The sequence below is a fragment of the Eleginops maclovinus genome, chromosome 2, assembly GCF_036324505.1.
Source record: "Eleginops maclovinus isolate JMC-PN-2008 ecotype Puerto Natales chromosome 2, JC_Emac_rtc_rv5, whole genome shotgun sequence".
Taxonomy (NCBI): domain Eukaryota; kingdom Metazoa; phylum Chordata; class Actinopteri; order Perciformes; family Eleginopidae; genus Eleginops; species Eleginops maclovinus.
This window is the reverse complement of record NC_086350.1, coordinates 19,925,155-19,938,631: the sequence shown is the minus strand read 5'-3', so window position 1 is coordinate 19,938,631 and position 13,477 is coordinate 19,925,155. Positions and strand designations below refer to the sequence as shown.

Here is a 13,477-nt window from a genome sequence, read left to right as displayed (position 1 = left end):
ACTCATAAGCAAGGTAACTAAGACGGCCTTCTCCCATCTAAGAAATATTGCCACGGTGCGCTCATTTTTAAACCAACAAGACGCTGAAAAACTTAACCATGCGTTCATATCAAGTAGGTTGGACTACTGCAATGCTCTTTTTACTGGTCTTCCCAAAAAATCTAATCGAAAAGTTCCAGCTTATACAGAACTCAGCAGCCAGGCTTTTAACCAAAACCAGAAAACGAAAGCACATGCACTACATTGGCTACCAGTGTCTTTTACAATTGATTTTTAATTATTTTACTGGTTTTTAAAGCTTTTAATGGTTTGGCACCTGCTTACCTCACGGAGTCACTATCTTTTTATGTCTCTGCACTTTTGAAAAATTCCTAAAGTCCCCCAAAATAAAATGGGTGAGGCCACTTTTATCCACTACGCTGGACCCTCCCAGGAAACATCAGAGGCCAACTCAGTGGACATTTTTTTCAGATTAGGCTTTTATTAGCGACGCACTCCTTTTAAATAGTCTTTATTATTTACCTACTCTTATTTTGTTTTATTGGTCTTAAACTTGTATTATTTAACAGTTGTAATATCAACATTCCTTTTAAGTTGGGCTTTTAAAAGTGCATAGTTTATTTTTTATATTACCATACCTTTGCTAGAACGTATCTCTTAATCTGAAAGGTTATACTTTGTTGTGCTGCATGTGTCTGAATGAGTGTTAAACATATGTTCTTGTTGTTTGTTTTCTAACTTGTGATGTATGGCTTTCTGCAAAGCACTTCGAGCTGCATGTCATGTAAGAAAAGTGCTATATAAATAAAGCTTTATTATTATTATTATTATTATTAACTGTATCTTGCATCACACATGGGAAACAAAACACCAACACTGTTAACTAACTATTCTATAAAGTTCTCCACGGCTCCCACTGGAGGAGATCTGGTGTGGTGTAGATGTCATCATTTAGTCCGTCTTATCTCTTCCCACAACGTGTCGCAAAAAAAGCCCAGAGTGAGGAACCAGCGCTGGAGGGATGCCGCCCCAGACTGGAGACAGACAGAGGGAACCATGGGGAGCGGCAACAATGGAGCTGGCTGAAACAAACCCCGGTGTATGTGCCCCTCTACCTCCCCCCTCTGTGCACACACTCCCCATGTGAAACCATCTGATGCATGTACTGCTGCTCTCACTTGTCAATCACAACTGGGGGAAGGGCTGCAGTCACTTACAAAGCCCCCCATCGCAGTGAATGCAAGTGGAGGGTATTTAAAAAAGAAGGGGGTTATTGATCTCTGAGGGTTATTCGCAGAGTGTGAAAAAGTTTTTATGTGCAGCCTGATCTGGAGAGGAAAGTGTCAGAGGTTGCTGTCTGTGAGGCTGTAAGAAGGGCTGAGCTGGGGATGTGTCAGTGGGTGGGACACGAGGGAAGAAAAGGGGTGAGGGATGATTGAACAGTGCAGATCTGGGATGAAAATGGATCATTGTTGTGAAGGACGCTTTAATCTTCAGCCTGAAAATTGATAAAGATTGTAAAGCGGTGAAAGGTTGATGGTAATTTCATCATAACCAACCATGACGGATCCCTGATGATATCACAGCAAAACACCAGAAAATCCAACCTCTGCTTTTGTTTGCTACGGATATCTTGCCAAAATCCTCCATGGCCCTCATGTCAAAGCTCACTAATTGAGGCCAGACTGGCAACACATATAAAAGGAGACAGTTACTGTATAATCCATAAAACTAGGAATCGGTAAGAGTCTGAAGTCGGGCCATGATGGAGCATCACTTAAGCCCTGATCCCATTCCCTGGTAATCCATTTGCTTCAATACAACAGAAACAAGGACGTGCTCACAGGCCGCCCGCTCTTGCTTATTTACCAGATCTAATAGGACTAAATCTTCTTTTACAATCACACGGGAGGCTTTACGAAAACAGAAGCCCCCTCCCCAGAAGGGCTGGGGCAGCAGCAGCTAGCACCCAGTGAGAGTAGAGAGCCTCCTCCCTCCAGGGGGAAGGGAAAAGAAAGAACCACCATCTGGGGTTTAGTCATGGTGATGCCAGGGGCTGGGGCTCAGGGACAGGGAGGCTACTGGGGCTCGAGAAAGGGATTGGGGTAGAGGGATCGCAATATGAGGTAGTTGGACGAGGGATGGGTACGGTGCTAGGGGAGAGTGTTAGGGCAGGTTAGGATGAATGAAATCATAATTCACATTTTAATCTGGCTGATAAGACTTCTAATAACACTGAAGTTGGTTGAAGCTGTGTGATGTCACCATCCCGATCAACCCACTGATGATACAATGTATTGTCCCACCATAACAGGTGCACAACAAATGGAAACAGACAAGCAAGAACAACCTGCTGAAAAGAGGCCTTATCAGGTAGGTTATCTGAAAACAAGTTCATACAGAGCCTTAAAAGTTCAGGAAAATATTCAGTAAATATGCAAGAAACCTGCAAACTAAAATACGGGAGAGATGCTCCTATGAAGAGTTAGTACCGACTCGCAAAATCTTTATAGCATGTTTAAAAGGAGAATGACAATAGGGAAAACACAAAACTTTTCCTGTTTTGCTAAATCATTTGACAAATGATTGTGTCCAACTACTCAATCAAGGCTTCATCAATCTGGTCATTTGCAATGCCAAAAAGCTGGCGATAAAGAGATAAATTATCAACTCAACCAATCACAAAAGCATACTTTAAAACGTTATTATTGAAACAACACAACCTAATAAATCTACAACATCCCAGTTTCTTCACAGGTGGCCCTGCAAAAATGTTTTATTTTAATAAACAATATCAAGTCAAGGGGTTTGAGGGTCTGTAACCTTGATCTGAAACCCATATTTCAAAAAGTGAACCGCACTGGAGCTACAGTCCTTTCAGAACACACTGATTTTTTATCTTGTTTCAGAATTAATCATGTAAACATGAGAGACAGAAATTAATGAAGTAATATCAACTGAATTTGACGTTATTTAGCAGCAAATATAATTCTCACGATCACTCAGGAAACAGGACTCTGGAGGAACAGTCACATTGATGTCTGAAGCAAAAGTACAAACTTGCTCAACAGCATTACAACATCCAGTCTTGTAACAGCATGGTGTTGACCGTGCTGTGATGAAACCTACTGGGACATCCTTAAACGACGCCCACTGTCAAATAACAGCCGCCATAACACAAATGGCCCATGACTTGATAATGTACCGACAAACCCAGACCTAAGGATTGAATTGATGTTCATATTAATCACCAAAAAAGGCTGCTCTCATGCCTCTTTCCCGCCCAAACCAGCTCTAACACGGAGTAGGACCAGCTCCAACTCTGTGAGCTTTCCTAATTCCAACAGGCTCTGCTTTTTAGCCCCAAATGTGTTTACACAGCCCAGAGCCCGAGTGGTGATGCGTCATTGCGTCATCGTTTTCATCATGCCGTAACCGTGTACCTGCCTGATTCATAAAGCCACACCCAGGAAGTGCTCCAGACTTAAATATATGTAGTGGCCAAACAGCGGGTACTACAACTTCCGTATCAGTCTCTGACGTCACCCGGGCCAGAAATACTTTTTCCAATTGACTTACATTGGGAAAGAGACGTCTGTTTTAAACCTAATAAGTCAATTATGAACCGTTTTATAACCCTTAGATGTATTTGCTCTCTCCAGTCATTCTACTGAGGCAAAGCAGGTGACCGGGGGCGGTGCTTAAGGGGAAACTCAACTGCTATGCTCTATGCTCTCGACAGCCAGGCATGATGGGTAATTTGTGACGTTTTGCTCTCAACAATCTCAGTCCATTTTGTCTTCATGCGCTAATGAGCAGCTCTCTAGGAATGAACGAGGCCCCGCCTCCAACGCTATATCCAGTTCTCTTATTATACATCCATGGCCACATCGCGCAGAAATCCCTCACATCTGCAACAACAACAACAACAACAACAACGGGAGATTGTATGGAAGTGCTGCTCATTTTGCTTTTGCATTGTAAAAACCACATGGAAATAATAGGACGACTTCACCACAAACGTTCCATTCGACACAAGTGGAGTTACAATGCTCTTCCCAGCTTGCCCTGCAGCTCTTGGGAAGACCAGATTCCTAGCAGGGAGCTGGTCTCCTCAGCGGACCCCTGCTGCTGCAGTTTCGCATTTTCCATCTTTTTGTCGTTGTGTACATGCTGCGCAAAACGTACAGCTTTTTGTTGTTGTTGATCAGGTTGATCCCGCCCCTGCCCCCACCTCTAACATAAGCGTGACGTATGTGGACCGACCGTTTTTTGGAGCCAGATAAGCTCGGCTGCAGTGGGAACAGGAAGAACCGGTGTTTATCGGGCTCTAGCTCCGAGCTGGCCCAGGATCCGGTTTGGTGGGAAAGGGATTTAAGTTGAAATAAAAAGCACAGAGGTTGTTAATCTTCAAACTATACTGAAAGTGATCTAAAGGCTGAAACCAGGATGCTGATGTTACACATGTACAGTGTTTGCCATAGTTAACCTCTTAGTTTAGTAGCAACAAAGGAAAAAAAAACAAACAGTTGAGGTCAAAGTGAAGTGAAGTTGTGGTGTTGGAGGAGTGCATTTTTTTTATCTGTCATTGACGCCAGAGGAAAATCCATCACCAGTCATTAGGGTATTCTCTGGTAACCACGACTGTCAAGTACAGTCGATACTTTACAGGATAAAAATGTTCTACCCTTTTCTACGCCGTACTCAAAGATTCTGCTTTAGAATCAGTATACCGTAGAGGTTTAAGTTGTTATGTCATATGCCTCTTCATCTGATAATCCAAAAATAGAATGGTGAAGACATTCATGAGCAAACAACATCTTGGCAAGAGAGAAGAAATATAGTTTCTCAAAAGATCTCATAACGGCTGGCAGGCTTTTGCTGTGCAACTTCTGTTTTTTAGTTTCATATTGTTGACAAAAAAAATGTATAAACTAACCAATGCCCGTCAGAGCATTATATTAAAAGGGGGCTTTTTACACCAATGTGGAAAGAGCTATGCTGTTTATTCACACAGTAAAGAAAAAATGAAATTAAACACTAGGACACCTAGTTTTAAAAAGGCCGAAACATGTCCAAGACTCGCCTTAACACAAGTTTAATAATGGCTATCTCTTAGAGGAGAGATAAGAGTACGACAGGCAGCTGATGAAGACGTATAGAATAATTGCATGACGATGTGCCAGCAGAGCGGGGAGCTGGCAGACGACAGGGACAGAGGTCCTTGGCATGAAGGGTATGTCTGGCAATGAAGGGCACATCATGGAGGATCCATCAACAGAGGCTGCTGGCTGTGGGACTGTAGGCATCATTTCACAGACACACAGCCAAGAAATCAAGCACACACCGGAGACAAAAGCCAGGCGAAGGAGACAGCCATGTTGACCTCTCTTTTGGACACTTTTCACCACTGCCTCCTCTTCCCCCCTTCCCTTCCACTCAGTCTTTCTTTCCTCTCCATCTCACCCACTCAACTCTCTCATCCACACACACTGTCTCCCCAGCTCACTGCTTGCAGCCTGAGGAAAGTGGAAACCAGCGACAGTGAAGTGTATCAGCCAAGCAACGATGTGCAAGAGGCTGTTTTGTAAGGCTAGCCAGGGAGATTGGGGGTGGGGTGGGGGGGACTCCATTATCACTGGGCAGCACCGTAGAGAGGAAAGGGCTGCCCCGACAGAACCACAGCGGTGCTGTCCGATGCACTCACTGAGTTTGTCAATATCCACCCTGGTAGCGGTTTCACAGGGCACAAAGCATCATGGTCTCACATGTGCCGTACATTCCCAGAGCCTCCTTTATAGGAAGGAGGAACAGGTGTTTCAGAGACACCGTGTACAGTATGTATTGCTTTTTTTTCCCACTTCACTAAGGACAAACAGTCAAAAAGTAAAAGGACTGTATTAAGGGCTTGGGGATGTTAAGAAAATAAGATATCAGAATATTTTTCACCAATATATATTGATATTTTCACGATATTGTTGGGTTGACCATTGCCGTTTTCCCAAATAAATTGTGAGCGACTGTAAGCAGCCTTTAAATCAAGAAAATTACTAACGTTTTGTCATTACGATAGGTAAAATCGAAACAAAATCTAGTCTTGTACCATAATATTGATATGATAGCATTATATTGCAGAGCCTTCACTTTATTTATCTAGTTCTTCATGCTTGAAATAGACAAAGCGATGTGAAAGTAGTCCCGCTTAAAAAATGAGCTTGACCATGACACTCATCTCATACTCATCTCCCATAGGTGACACCAAAGGGGATAACCAGTAGATTTTTAACCACATAAAAAGGCTTTACCAAACAATGCAGAGTTAGTTGGAACCTCAGAAGCCACAACATTGACCTCTGAGGTTTATAATACAAGGACAGGGTGGGAAACACTGACACAGGACAACAGCAGCCAGTGAGACGCTCTGTCTGCAAGGAAGGGCCGACGGTATGTCAGAGAATGTTGACACTTAAGCCCAGGACGGAGTAGAATCACTCGACGGCCCCCACTCTGTCATGACCAATGACAGCAACTTCCTGCCCCCTTCTCCACCCCTGATTCTTGGGTAATTCTACCTACTCAGTGCAACTGGAGCTGACTGACATTACACAACCATTCTAACACAAGCGCAGCCAAAAGCGTGTCTTAGAGGAAGACCAAAGAAACTGATCTTTAGGTTGAAAGACTTTGTCAGATTTATATTGATTGATTATAACATCCGAGTGGCTCATCAATTTTCGTGAACCTTTTACTATATGTGTCAAGGCAAAGGTAACTGAGAGGGAGAGACAGCCCAACAGTGGCCGGGCCAGCTTGTCTTGTTGCTGGTATGTGGCGTTAAGCAAAACAAACATGTCCGCCTGACAGTTCCTCTTATTTCTACAAACGCAATGTCCTTTGAAAGTAAACATGTTGGATCCAAATGTAACAAGCCATTGCCGACTACTGTTCTACATTACTCGAGTGCCAGAAGTGTGAGTGTTTCAGTTGGCAAAGCCACAGAGCCGCAAGGATTAGACTAATAGGACATTTTTATAACTTCCTGAGACCTGACCAAAAGCCTGCTTTACGCACCAAATGGCAAGGTGCATAAAGGAGTGAAAGCAGAGCTCCGAGCACAATCTTGTGAGAAAGACCATATAGAAATGTTAAGCACACATCCAGAGGCAGCCCTATAGCAGTACAATACAAGGAATGCATTACGCATACAGTTCAGGAATCTACTAAACATTACTTAACTTAAGTGGGAGAAAGGTATTTAGATATTTCAATATTTCAAAGCAGGAAAAAATATACTTTGTGATAGATTTCAGAATGGCTGTTTATTCAGATCAAGGTCACTCCAAGAGGCACTTATTGAAAACTAAAAGCAGTCTACATATAAACTAAACAACGACGTTGGATTAGGTCAGAACACAACATGTAACAGCATAAAGGGCATTTCATCGGTACGCTAAACATAAGAAAGCCACCAGAAAGAAAGCATGAATTTCTTGTTTTGCACTCTAAAGAGCCATTCAGCATAAACATCAAGACCGGTTGCGTAAAGATGACAACATTCTTTCTGTGACAATTTGTGACCTGTAGCCTACATAACATAAATTAAAATCTGACAAAGTATTACACACACTCAAATGTAATAACTTTATAAAAAACTGCAAATCTATAGTTTGAGTGCTTCTAACCCCAAATGATACATTTTAAATATCCAACACTCATCACGTGTAGCCTTAAAAGTGGTTCTAAAATGTGTTTTTTTACACACAGTTTTGTGGGGCTTCTGTCCGGTGATGAGAGATTCGCTTTCCTAAGGGAAACGAAATGCTTAGTAGGTTTCAGCTATGCATATATTTGACAACATAAAGTATCTTTTCAAGCCTAGAAGTGAGAATCTCCAAACACTCAAAAAAGAAGAATCCAGGATTCAAAAATGGCCAAATCACTGAAAATCCTCCTGTGTCAAAAATTCTTCTTCTTGTCTTCTTGTTTTCACACATGAAACAGTCTAAAGTAGATATTTCAGACAGTGTAGGCTATAATGCAATTTTTTGTCAGCATCTAAAACAGCTAGTTTCTATTACCAGTTAATGTCTACCTAATATAATAAGTGCAGCTTCAGATAATACAACTGGTAACCAAAGGAGTTATGACCTTGAATATGTGTGTTTCTTATCTATATGTCAATGTAGAAGTCTACTAAATCAATCTCAATATTTGTCATGAAATCAAGCTGGGGGGGGGGGGTATCTGCACATGTGATCTGCTCAGTGATGCAGTTAAAGAAGAATACATCATGTGTGCTTGTAAAGCAACTAAACGACCCTCGTGTTAAACACAACTGTAAAAGCATTGGTAAAGTAAACCAATAAGATGCTCAACCGATCGATTATTTATAATTGGATAACACAACATCAGCTTCAACAATAATATTTCGGTGGAAATCCAACCCGATCTATAGGAGATCCTCAACTTTCATGTAAACTAGGCGCAATGCGATCCCCCATCTGGCTTGCACCTCGTTTAATAACAAAGCGATGCCTGCGTGTGTTTCCCTGCCGAAGGGGGTGGGGATGAATGAGTGATGGAGACTGTTGATGCGTGATGTTGACCTTAGCAATTTCTTTAAAGTGCAATCATTCCTCGACGGATTAAACCATTTACATTTACTCTGACGTATTACTTTAATAGATAGGTGTTGAGATTAGCTGTTTTGTGACGTCTCGATAGATCTCAAGGGGAAAGGGGGGGGGGGGGGGGGGGGTCGCATCGCGGAATAAAGTTGTATTATGTAATCGCAGAGTACTACATTTCATTCATTCTATGATAGCGCATTGTGTAGGCAGCGGATCTTACATCTATAACTTATTGTACTCATTTGATGGGTCGAATAAACGTTTAGAGCATCGCATCTTGCAACAAAACAGGAGTAGGGCGAGCAAACAATGCATGAACAGCATCTGCGTCCCTATGGCTACCCAAGCCAGATGGCTCGCTACAGCAAGACAATAAACTCGAACCTCACACCATGAACTTAACTTTATATGACAGAAAAAACGAAACAAAAACAGGCATACTGTAAACAGGACAAGATAAGCTATTGCGCGACTTTTCGCTCTACAAACACGTTTCTACAGTCGCAAAAACAACCTATCTTTTCCAAACATTACCACTTAATGTTCAAACGTTTCGTAATGTTTTGTCACTTTCTCAAACAAGCATGATGTCATGCTGCTGTCATTTTTCATGTATGTTTTGCTTTAATGGCCTACAATAAAGTCACGCTTTGGCTAGATGAAAACAAACGAGTGGCACATGGTTCTAGTTACAAAAGCAGCGTTATCTGAAGTTACTTAGAAGCATCCGTGGATATAAGGTTAAGCAACACGTAACATTACTATGGACTTCAGACCATACCACTATCATGACTGCTATATTCAGTCGACGTCTCTTTTGAACTTTTTTAGCTTTGAGGAACAGTAATTAGCTTTTAGCTGTGCTAGCATGCTAGCTCGTTACCTAATAGGATTGCCTCAGTAACGTTAACGAATAAGAAGTTTCAGAGGACACTGCTAAGCTGGTTTACTTGATAGCTAGTTACACAAATCCCACAGACCGCGCAGACAAAAAAGCTGACACAAACAACTTTTCATTTCCGTACTGAAAGACATTCATGTTGCTGAAAGCGACCATATTTTTGATTTACCTCTATTTCAAAGTCTGGAAGGTTGAACGCGGTCCTGAACAGCGAGCAGAAGTGGGCTATGGCGGGGACTTCCCACCAGGACTGGATCTCTTCCACAGAAACGGTACATCCCTGGGACATTTTCGGACTTGAGAAAGTGTGTACGTTTGTTTCTCACATTAGAAAGTAGTTTCTTCAGCGACTTATGATGTCTATGTATCATTACAAATGCGACAACAGTTGCTGCTGTGGTCCTGTTCGAACAGTTGCCATTGCGACCCGGGAAGCGCTACAATCTGTTTCAATCAGAGCCTCAACAGAGCTGAACAGATGGGAAGGACGATACCATCATACAGCGAGCAGGGGGGAACAATAATTTAGCTCTTTATGTTAAACTATAGGTGAACATAAAAGGTTGGAATTATGATTACCTTCTTGGTGTTTTACGATGACAACATACATTTTTAAGACGTATTTGTAATTGGGTACGTCAGTAAGTTATCACTCTTAAAGACTATAGTCAATATTACCCCATTAGCTTGATAGTGCGGCCGACGTTTAAAGGGAATAATTTTAAATGTTGAATGAATAAAAAACTTCAGGTATGATCCATCCAGGTAACCTGTTACATATATTGCGCTTTTTCTGTCTGCAGCAAAAATTGTTTAATTATTTTTGCGTGTTTTACTATATGTTTGTCCATTTTTCTATTATCAAGGTTTTTAAACTACAACTTTATGTAGTCACAACAACAAAACCAGAATACCAACACCTAAAGGCTTGTTATGGGGATCATTTTCGTGTGCGATAAATTGCTAATTACATTTACAGTTTGTAAACAACGCAATGGGGGAAGCTATGTGCAATATACTACATAGGGGCTCCCCCTAACGTAGTACAAGAAAAAGTGCATGCTATGGGACATCAGTAGCTCATTTGCAGTGAGTGACAAGCACAATCTGCTCTGCAGGGATGTTGACAGTTACATGACTTTGCACCCATATAACAATGGTTTATGTTGTTTAGCCCATACAGAGTTGTAATGTTCATGGTTTATGGCAAAATCATTAAAAAAAAAAAAAAAAAGGTCGACAAACAAAACTCACACCTATATAAGGGGCCCCTAAAACCTGAAGCTTAATTAAATCCCACGTTTTTTTTTGTTTTGTTTTTTGTTGTAAATTTACACAGTAGTTCAAAAAATGTTAATGTTTGCCCTGAGGGTGGCACTAGAAGAAAGGCCCTGAGCTTCCTTTGATCAAATAGTTCCTCTGAGTGCAATTTTACATTTTAACCTAAGGATGGTGCAAGAGGAAAGCTCATGCTTGGGCTCATTGTCTCAGGAGCCTATTATATACATGATACGTACAGTAAATGAACTGTATAAAATATATGCATATGTTATTATATATACTGTATTCGTCATACCTATACATATTGTATATTATAAATATGTTGAGTAACTATAGTGGTGATAATATGCCACAAACAGACACAAAGTACCCTCTTGATTTACTTGGCCAGCCAGTCTAGTCCTGACCCATCACTGTTTTTTAGAGAAGCATTATAACCATATTGCATATGAAAACTATTACTTTTTTCTTTTGCAGTGTTGTTAATACCTTTTGAATAATTCAACTTTGACAAAAGCTGTTTCCATCATGACAAAACTAAAGATAAGATAAGATAAGTTAACCTGTATTGATGAAATTCAGGGGTTTGAGCAGCAACAGGAATAAGATGCTGATGACGATTAAATGACCTCATAGTGCTGGAAGAAAGGTCATGGGGTCACCAAACACAGACAGCTCCATTTTCACCAGCCTCCTTCCCTTACTCTGCTAATGGGGCTAACGAGTATTGCTGTGTCATTCATGAAAGATTGAATGTTTTGGGTGAATGAACTGAACTGAATCCCTTCCTGAAACAATCTATTCATTTAGTTCAGTTGAGCTCTCAGTCAGTTGCGGGGCCAATGTGCAGGGATTCACTGCGCGGGTGATTCAAGCCAATCCTCAGCAAACGTTTTTTCCATCCAGCTAAATTCTCAGGTCACTCACTTATCCTTTACGAACGACCACTCTCAATTACCAAATCCTTTTATTGAACAGTTTCTAGAGTTTAATTAGAAAAGTTGTACCATCATAACTAAAGAGTAGCTACACTGAAGGAGGGCTGGCTACATATGCAATACATTCCATGCACAATAGAGGGCCCTAAAGAGGCACAGATATTCACTCAAACTGAATCTACTCCACATGACTTCATTTATTCATTTGTCCCCCAGTCTGGTTGAGTGGGTGCTATGTTGTAGTGGTTGGTTGGACAATGTTCTATGATATAACAAGTGGGGGAAAGCAAGTTTTGTACTTTTTGGTTATGACAATTTCAGGTACTTTACTTTAGTCCCATACATTTAAAAACTACACTCTGAGTCAATATGCTAGCACATGACTTCTTATGTTTTATTTAATAGTTTATTTTTTGTATTTTATTATACATTTTTTTAATATATTACTTTAATTCCTATGTTTATATGCTATATTATTATCCTTTATTGCACATATTTACTTCTTATGTTTATATAATATATCTATTTCATTTTATTTTCTGCGATTCCATTCATTTTAAAATGGAACAACTGTCAACAAAACCAAATTCGCCCTGGGAAGTATTTCTGATTACTTTAATAATCCTGAAACCGATTATTCATTTTTTACTCCATTACATTTGTGTGGCATCATTAATAGCTACTAATTATTTTTCAGATTTAAATTAATACTCAACTCATTCTGATAAAAATAGCTGAAGTTAGGCCCAATTTAACTTGCTGCAACATAAGTGATGAAAGCATGTATGCATAACTATAACCTATAATCATTTAAATAAATGGGCCATTCTGCCTTTAAGTACCTTTAGTACTTTTTGTATATTTTCCCTAACTAATATTTTTTAATAAAGGACTTGGAGCAGATTATTTCTAAACTATGGTCTTATTGGTAATTTTACTTAAGTAAGAGATCTGAGTTCTTTTTCCACCTGGCTAAAATGTGACGATCTTACATCAGTCCTTTATGAGGTGTGTCACACTGCTAGGCAACAGAGCAAGCCAAGTCATCTTGGTTTAAAACTGAGCCACATTGGGAAGCCCAACTTTCAAATTCAAAACTCAGTGTTTTATGTTGGTAGCTGGGAAAACAATAGGGGATTTAGGAATGCTATTCAGAGTGTATATTTAAATACCAGCTTCTTCACCTTCAGTCTTTTAACTGAATTCTCCTTGAATTCAAATTAACTTTATTTATTAAGGCGACTACCTACTGTTTGACATTTGCGAGTTCATCACTGCTGTTCTTTTCTTTTGTGCGCTGTAACCCTGGTGATTTTAGTGGCCCATTTAAACAAAAAAAACCCAAAGAAGAGTTCTCCAGTTAGATCATAGAACACATGCAGGGCCGGTGTATAAAGCAGGGGTGAACTCTTTCTGTGACTGCCTTCATGGCACCTTCAAATCAGTTGCTGTCCAAAGAGAGGAGTAAGAAAGCAAATGGCTCAAACATAAACATGCACCTTTTCACCCAAGTAAATGTAGTGGTTGAATGTCACTAAGTACATTTACTCAAGTGTTGTACTTTTTTTGACAAATTTGTACTTGAGTATTTCTATTTAAAGCTACCTTGTACTTCAAATGTTTTACTTTTTACTACATATAAAAACACATGATATGCTTATATAGTATAATGTACTACTAATCTACACAGTATCAACATTTGGTCCAAATTGACCCACTATGGTACT

The 13,477-nt window shown here is 40.3% G+C and overlaps 1 protein-coding gene across 1 annotated transcript in view; it reads right to left on the bottom strand.

Moving 5' to 3' along the window:
• The window catches only part of LOC134882173 (chromatin remodeling regulator CECR2), a 41,317-nt gene extending 31,353 nt beyond the window's left edge, over nucleotides 1-9,964 (bottom strand). Inside the window, exon 1 of the mRNA XM_063909766.1 lies at nucleotides 9,701-9,964. Coding sequence (XP_063765836.1) covers nucleotides 9,701-9,820 — 120 coding nt within the window. The 5' untranslated portion in view covers nucleotides 9,821-9,964. The remainder of the gene's footprint in view (nucleotides 1-9,700) is intronic.
• Between the last annotated feature and the right edge of the window lie 3,513 nt (nucleotides 9,965-13,477).